General features: G+C 32.8%; 1 protein-coding gene across 1 annotated transcript; it reads right to left on the reverse strand.

The window, feature by feature from the left end:
• Positions 1-687: 687 nt before the first annotated feature.
• Positions 688-2153, reverse strand: LOC126712703 (transcription factor MYB123-like). The gene is made up of 3 exons (XM_050412149.1): positions 1983-2153; positions 1681-1810; positions 688-1592 (listed from the first exon to the last, which is right to left on the reverse strand). The coding sequence occupies exons 1-3, from the start codon at positions 2116-2118 to the stop codon at positions 944-946; spliced, it is 915 nt and encodes a 304-aa protein (XP_050268106.1). The 5' UTR covers positions 2119-2153; the 3' UTR covers positions 688-943.
• Between the last annotated feature and the right edge of the window lie 6635 nt (positions 2154-8788).

Below are 8788 nucleotides of genomic sequence, written 5' to 3' on the forward strand. Positions count from 1 at the left end.
CTTTTGATGTAGGACGCCTAGGTTATAAGCATGCCAAGGTCGACCAAGGAGCATACCAAGGTCGGCCAAGGACGTTGCCAAGCATGCCGAGGACGTTGCAAAACATGTCAAGGACGACCGAGAACGTTGCAAGCATGCCTTAGGTACCCACATATTTAGTATCAGTTCTCGGCATACTTGGCAACGTCCTTGACCGACCTTGACATGCTTATAACCTAGGCGTCCCACATCGAAAGAAAACCCCCCCCCACTTTCTGCCTTATAAGCTGTGAAGCAAAGGGACCAAGCCTCTGATCAGATATTTGATGGTACACTACTCCCTTTGCTTCACAGCTTATAAGGCAGAAAGTGGGGGGGTTTTCCTTCAATGTGGGACGCCTAGGTTGTAAGCATGCCGATGACGTTGCCAAGCATGCCGAGGACGTTGCAAAGCATGCTGAGGACGGCTGAGAACGTTGCAAGCATGCCTAGGACGTTGCCAAGCATGCCTTAGGTACCCACATATTTAGTATCAGTTCATGTAAAATTTTAAATAACATAAAACTCTAATATAATATTATATCTTGGAAGTGTACACTTAATTCTTGTTTGGGTTTTTTTTATTATTATTTATTTTTCCCTCTCTTTTTTATTTTATTTTATTTTTTTGAGTAAAAATATTCATTGAAGAAAGAGGGCTCTTGAGTCTTGACCCAAAATCTATTTTGGCATTTGCTCAAAAAAATAAAAACTCTATTTTGACATGGTTACAAACTAACAATAATCAGTTTAAATCACCCTGGACACTATTTTTTTGGTGAGCACAATCACTCAGGAATCAGGACAGAAGTTTCAAATAAGACAAATGCAGATAATTAAAATTATTTGTGAACAAGTTTTCTAGCGTCTTCTTCTACTCTAACATATAGATGGTTTGATATACGGTGTGTAGTGCGTACGTGGATCATGGCCATTCCCCAGAATCAAGCAAAAATGTCAAAGATTCTATATCCAAATTGAAATTGTCCTCAAGACAATAATTTGTGGTCCAATCCTTGAACATTGTTTCGTCGAAAGGTAGGGACTGGTCAGGACCTTGCATGTTAGAGCTGTTGAAATTACAGTCCCCATTTCTATCTCCATTGTTTGCTTGGAACTCATTGCAGCTAAAATTAAAGAAATCCGAGTCTTGAGCACAGGTCTCGTGTAGCTCTTCAGTTCCACCGCGAACTTCGCACTTAGCCGAATCTTGATGATAACTTTGTAGTTGACTTTGAAGAGCTTGAGGCTTTAATGGGTCTATGGCTGTTGAGTTGAGAGAGTGGTGTTCATTGAGAGATGGTAATGCTGGGATTAGCACTTTGGTGAATCTCCTGGCCTTGGTTCTGATTACTTGGGTTGGAGTTGCTGAAGCCTGTGCTAAGTTCGATGGCTCAGCAGCAGTACTGTTGGGTTTAGTGGCTAACTTTTTGTCTTGAGATTTGCTCGGGGGACTCTGTTCGGCAAGTGGTGAAGATGTTTGAGCTTTGGCTTTCTTTCCCAGGGTTGTGTTCCAGTAGTTCTTGATTTCATTGTCTGTTCGCCCCGGTAGCCTTCCAGCTATTAGAGACCATCTACATACATAATATCAAGTTAATAACTCCTAAAACTGAATCAACTTGTTGGGATAGAGATAAAAGAGTCTGAGGATCGAGAAACAACCTGTTGCCAAGAAGATTGTGGAGTCTGATAATGAGTTCCTCTTCATCATGAGATATGTTACCTCTTTTAATGTCTGGTCTTAGATAATTCAACCATCTAAGTCTACAACTCTTGCCACATCTCTTCAAACCTGCGTTTTCAAATAGCACCATCAGCATTTGGCCTTAGAAAACGCTTCAAACATGCATTTTTCTGTAATGGGTTTTACTAAAAAAACAGAGATAACAGAGCAAAAGATGTTCAAAAATGGTTCAGAAAAAAAAAAGAAAAAGCTTTGATTGGATATGGTAACTAATATGTACCAGCTCTCTTGGGGAGGTATCTCCATTTGCCTTCTCCATGAGCTCTAATATAAGCAGAGAGTATTTTATCTTCTAAGGCAGTCCAGGCTCCTCGGTTGAGTCCTTCCTGCTTGGAGCAACATGGGCTCCTCCCCATTTCTCTCTCTCTCTCTCTCTCTTTCTCTCTCTCTCTCTCATATGAAGGAGGTCTCATGGTGCATTTATTGCCCAAAGAGTCAAGGTAATTGGTAGGGAAGGACCACTGCTACTATTTTGTTGGGCCCGGAGGTGACAGATCAAGTCTTGACGGAAACAACTTTTATTTTATTTTATTTTTACGTGGTGGTTGGATTTCTGTGGATAAAAATCGTTTGTAAAGATTAAGGTAAAGACATGTTAATACTCTATCTGATGGGTTCGTTTGGATTGAGCTTATTTTTGCTGAAACTGAAAACTGAAACTGAAAACACTGTAGCAAAATAATTTTTAAATGTGTGAATAGTACTGTGTGACCCATTTTTAATGAAAAAGTTACTGAAAAGTAGAATTTGTGGGTCCGTAAACAGTGCACGAATGCACTGTTCACTGTGCAAAAGTCAACAAATGCGGGCTGAACAAAAAAAAAAAAAAAAAAAAAAAAGAGAAAACTGCAAGACAAAAACGCAGACGCCAGGAAACGGGCAATCCAAACGGGCACTATGTTACCACTCTTTATGTTATGTTATATTCTCTATCACGTGCCTTTTTTTTTTTTTTAATTTTTTTAAGGCGAAAAAAAAAAAGACATATGATAGACTCTGATTTGTTAAAAATTGGAATACTTTTTTTTGTTTAGAGAGTTTCAATTTAGAATATACGTTTTTGGTGATTTGTCTTTATTCAATCATTAGAAATTTTACCAGTTGAGTTAACAACTTTAATTTATTTTAACAAGAAAATCTAAATTTTCTATTTTACACAACAACTTTTTAAAACTCACACATTAAACTATTTATTCTAAAAATTATTTCAATAAAATATTCATTATTCATGAAACCACTTTTTTTTAAAGCACCCAACTCACTCGCGGAGGAAGCCATTAAGCGGTATTATTTTTGTAACAGATCTAGCTAGCAGACCTTGATATTAATAAGGAAAGGCAATTATTTACTCTACAGCACCATTTTTAATCTTTTTCCAAACTTAGGTAATGAGTAATGACTATTGAGTACGTCCTATTTAAAACACAATATTTTATTTGCTTTTAATGGTTTCACGGGGCAATTCAACGACTTCAATTAAGGAGATTGGGCGGGTCCTACAAAACAATAATTAATAAAAAATTAAGAAGCCATTTATGTACATTTATAGCACTAAAAAGAAAAAAGTTTACAGAAAATGTTAAATCTACTGCAAAAATATATCTCTAAAATCATTAAAAATTTAAACCAATTACCCAGCAAAAAAATAAAAAAAAAAATCATTAAAAATTTAAAACGCTAGTCTCTCTAATCTCTACTAACATTTTTGTCTTCCAACTCACTATTTTTTCATAGTTTCAAACTAAGCTTTTTTTTTTTTTTTTTTTTTTGGGGGGGGTGGGGGGGATAAATCCAAAATTTAAGTATATACTAAGGTTTGATTCAAGGTTGTGAGAGACATAATTTTATAAAAGTTAGAGATACATGATAGGTTACATAATTTTATAAAAGTTTCAAGGTTGTGAGATACACATACAACTTTGTAGGTATGTTACTCTATTCTTCATGCTTTTTACATTGACTTATTTTCTCAATTTAAGGAATCAAATTATATATTTAAACTTTGTGTTTAGATTAATATCTTAATTTGATTATTATTAACTATGATTTTTTTGTTCGAATCTTATTCACTATGAATTGATTAATATTGCCCAGAGTGATTGAATAAATTAAACTAAGTATGAAAAATAAATTAAAGTTTACATTTATATTAGATTTTGTATGACAATTTCATTAGTATATAAATATATTTATTTATCTTATTTTATTGATTAACATTTTTCATATGAATTTTACTTTTTCTCTTATCCATTAATTATTCTTACTAATTGAAATCCTAACGCTGCCATTGCTTACATACATACACCAACCAAAAAAGTGAATTAAGAAATGAATAAGATATGTCTTTACATATGAATATTAGGCGTGTAAATTTACATGGGTTACTAGGTATTGTAGTTGTAGACAATATACATAATTTTAAACAAACTAATGTTGGTGATATTTTTGGATTGGTTGGCCAAATTTTTTTACATTATTTACCATTTTATATTGACTGATACAAATGCTTTTGGAGTAGGAAATAAGATTTGTATTTGATTTTTATGGTTTAAATAATAAATATTATAATCACATAACCACATTTTATTTTCTTTTTTATGCATTAACCACACATTTGTGTTAAATAATACGTTTGAGGCACTTGACTATGCAATGTGTTACACTAGCTCCCATATGATATATCAATTTCTTGTGCCATATATGATTATATGGCTAATTTACTGATTTCCTCTAATAACTCATCTATGATATGAAATTGGTTAATTTTTAATTATTTATTAATATATTTATACTATTAAGAGTCTTATACTTCATTCTTTACAAATAAAAAAGAGTCTTGTACTTTAGTGTTAGTATCTTTTAAAAAAAAAAGTTTTGTACTTTAGTCACATTCTCTCATTTTCCTATAGAGGAAAAATCTAAGTTTGAACCATTTCATAGTAAAAAAAAAAAAAAAAAAAAAAAGCCCTAAATTAATTACCTGTATATTCTACAAAGGCATACAATTGCATATTACTTAGCTTTGTTGCACATGCTTTTGAATAGTTTTGCAAGTTGGTTTATTTGGCATTAGTTTGCTTTACTTTTTGTTGAAAGTATGCTAAAGTGTACTTATACTTTGAAAAAATAAAATAGTGAGATGTATATAAATAAAATAAGTTAAAAATTAAATGAAAAAGTTGGTTGCATGGTTGTCAAAATCCCAATTTGGATATTACAATTTTACGATTCTACCTGCCCAAAACAATTCGGATCTTTTAAGGATCTTTGTGATCATTTAGGATCGGTACGATAGTATGATTTTGACGATCCCAAACGATCTTGGTTTCTTGTTGTAAGGAGCAGATTTGAATTTCTAGCCCAACAGATAGATGGACTGAGGCCCAAAAAGCCCAAAATAATGAATTTGTGGAGAATGAGTTGGAAAACTGGGCTCTAATGAATCAGACAAATACAAAAGTAGATTTAGATGACAAGAAGATGTAAATGGACAAGTTTATAACGAAGAAAATCGTCCTCGACAAAGTTCGAGGAGATCCGTTCTTATATATTTCTTTCAAATTTAATTACAAAGTTAGTTCTTGTTGTTATAGTAATTTTCTCTTTTTTTCTCCATCCTCTTCTCTTGTTACCTCTTCCTCCTTTTATACTTCCTTCTCCTCTCATCCTTTTCCTCCACGTGTATGCCAGATGACTGGTGTTGATACTTGTCTCATTAGCATCTTCCATAAGTCTTGTGTAGTAACTGTAAGGCTGATAACCACTATTCAGGTATCACCTTCATATTAATGCGGTCAGAGAGTTAGTTGCAGTGCATTTAATGCGGTGGTAGCAGCTTTCCCTTAAGATATTTTGGGACCCTTCCCTATCTGATGTCTTTGTAATGCTTATCCGTACCAACGGAACTTCCTGGAACATTACTCTGGGTGACAGACCACCTCTTCGAACCTTGGCTTTGGCTAGCCGATGAGGTATTTATCCTCGGCTCACCCTTTTGAGCCATTATGACCAAAAATAACCTTTTTGTTTAATAACACAGTCTCTTCTAACCAAGATTTCCCCTCCTCGGACAACTTGAGTCCTCGGCTTGGGCCACAAGCCCAAAATATAAATAGATAATGAACTTCTGAACTCAACCTCCCTACATTTGTAATCTTCTTTAACTTGACAAAAAACTCAATTGGACCCAAATGAAAAATAATATCCCAATGGACCAGGTTTTGCTTTTCTAATATAGGGAGATAGAGTGTCAGCTGGACCCAAATGAAAAATAACATTGCAATAGAGTGTTACGTTTTGAGGTTTTTGGCCTCTTTAAATGATGTTTAAAAATGGATGTAGTGATGTATGATAACTACATCAAATGGATGCCAATTTTTGGTTTTATTTTTATTTTTTATTTTTATGAATAAATGTATAATTTATGTGATTATTTAATATACTAATATATGTTTTTTTTTCTCAAATAATGTAGTATTTTACGATTCACAATCTAATCCCACGATTTACGATCTTACTTACCTTCCATGGTTTTATATAGGATCCCGATTTTGACAACCTTGATTGATTACAAACAAAAAATGAGTAGACTTATCAATTGCCAAGGAGTCAATCGAATCTACATTTCTAGTCGTTTGTTTGTTTGTTTGCTTGCTTTGTTTTTGTATTTTGTGTTTTTTTTGCCGAACCATAGAGTAGGGGTTTAATGTTCAATCCTTAGTGCCTTACAAGTTACAAACATCTTTCAAAGGAATGAACTCAATCCTTGTGTGAGGAGCTAGCCTCAACAATAAGCAATTTCTTGTAGGACCAAAGACAATGAGAAAATGATCCATCGGGCGGGTTGGAAACAAATGTGTGAGCCTGAAAACCAAGGGTTATGGAATTTTGTGACATCCAAGCCTTTTATTGTGAAATTTTATTACACTCGCAAGTCGGTTCTGTACGTAAACATAGTTTGTCAAGTGTGAGGTTGAACCCACAGGAGCTCGTGAAGATGTAGGAAAACTAAACAAAATCTAAACTAAATAAATCCTAATTTTCTTATAAAAAACTGATTTTTCAGCTATAAAATAAAACTAAATATGCAATTAATCCAAATAAAAATGAATGAAAGTAGTAAGTTATTAAAAGAAAAAAAAAGGGTTTTGGAATCCAACATAAATTCATGATAATTGATTTGTTTACAATAATTTAGAAGTCAATCCTATTGTCATTGAAACTCTTCAAAAATCTAAAGCATGTTCTTCTTTGCTCAAAAATTTAGAACTAAATTATCCATTGTATTTATTAAAAAACAAACTAGGAGGATTTCCAATTCTAAATCAGAAGTAGAAACCAAGTATTCAATCAATTAAGATGATTCTAAATCATGAGAGGAACATAACTGAAATCATATCTAGAGTTCCATCATTATCAATTGATGTGAGGTAAGAGCAATTTAATCATTAAAGAAAACATCTATCTAGATAACATCAAATCTCATAAATAAATATTGATACTCATTAACAAGGCTTCATCCTCAACCTTAGTTGAAAATTTTAGCCTTGCGTGGAGTTAAGATACATGGAAGAATATAAAGAAAAAGACATGAAAAGAGAAGAAAAACTTAATATCCAAAGCACATCATTCTTTGCAATCGGTCTTTTACTTCAAATTGTGCTCTCTAGAGTTCATCCAATTTGTCTTTTCTCTTATGTAGCCTCCATAGAATTCATTATCAGCCCTCATATCCAGTGGCGGAGCCAGGAATTTATATTTGGGGGGGTCATGTATAAATTTTTTTTTTTGTGTGTGTATGAAATGTAAAATAGTAATATATAATATTTCATAATTGAGTATGTATAAACCAAAGTATATTTAATTAAAATTAAACAATCATGAATATATATATATATATATATATATAAAATAAACAACAATTAAATACATGAATATATATATATTGATTATTATAATAATAAATAATATATTATAAGAAATTTAAAAAAGAAAGCAATGAAAAAAAAAAAAAAAAAAAAACTTGGAGCACACTGTGACACAGCACAAGCACAAGCTGTCAAGCACAAGTTCAAGCACAAAAGCTTCACAAAATTGAGTCACAAATTGAGGGGCCCACAGCAATAGCTTACTGACAATTGTAATGAGAAAGGGACAAAATTAATCACTTTTTATGGTCTAAATTCAACACATATCACGTTTACCCAAGAAAAATTGAACACAGTACATATATTTAACTATTGCAATTCTGGAAAGTGCATAACAAAGAGACAAAACCTTTACCTTTAAACAAAGAGACAAAAATTTTACTTTTAAACAAAGGGATGAAAAGCAAAGAACTAAAATCTGAAAAGATTAAAAAAAGAAAGAAGAAGAGGGCAAAGGTAGTGCAGTGGCTGTGGCGAGAAGGACTGAAGGAGGCTAAAGGCAAAGAGAAAGAACTGAAAGAAGAAAAAGAAGAAGAATGCAAAGCCCAAGTCCTCAACGGAGACAGAGAGAGCGAGAGAGAGAGAGAGTCACTTGTTGAAAGATTTTATCTGTTCTGCAACTGCAAGACTGCTGCAACTGTGTGGTGGCATGTGGGAGAGACAAAGTTTCAGACTTTTTCAATTTTTGGTGCTGTGTACAAGTAAGCCCTAGATACATTGGGATGAAAATTAGAAATTTTTTTCTCTTTATTTGTTGAGATATTTGTTTTTTTGGCCTAATTTGTTGAGGTAATTGTTAAAACACCTGTATTCGTTTTAAAGATGTTAAATATGTAATTACTGTAATTTGTTTACATGTATTTGTGGATTATATTTTATTGAAATGAAAATTGTATTAATTTTTAGACTTTATATAGGTATATTATCAGGATGGGGGGCCAAAATGACAAATATTTACGAATCTTCAAATTATTTAAGATATATATTTTTTTTAAATTTTGGGGGTGGGGCAAAGCGGAAAAATTTTGGGGGCTGCTCATATCATAGGGTGGTTTTGGCATAGTAAATGTACAAATTAAGTGTTTGTTTGGTAAAGATT

Source organism: Quercus robur, chromosome 2 (assembly GCF_932294415.1).
Source record: "Quercus robur chromosome 2, dhQueRobu3.1, whole genome shotgun sequence".
NCBI lineage: Eukaryota > Viridiplantae > Streptophyta > Magnoliopsida > Fagales > Fagaceae > Quercus > Quercus robur.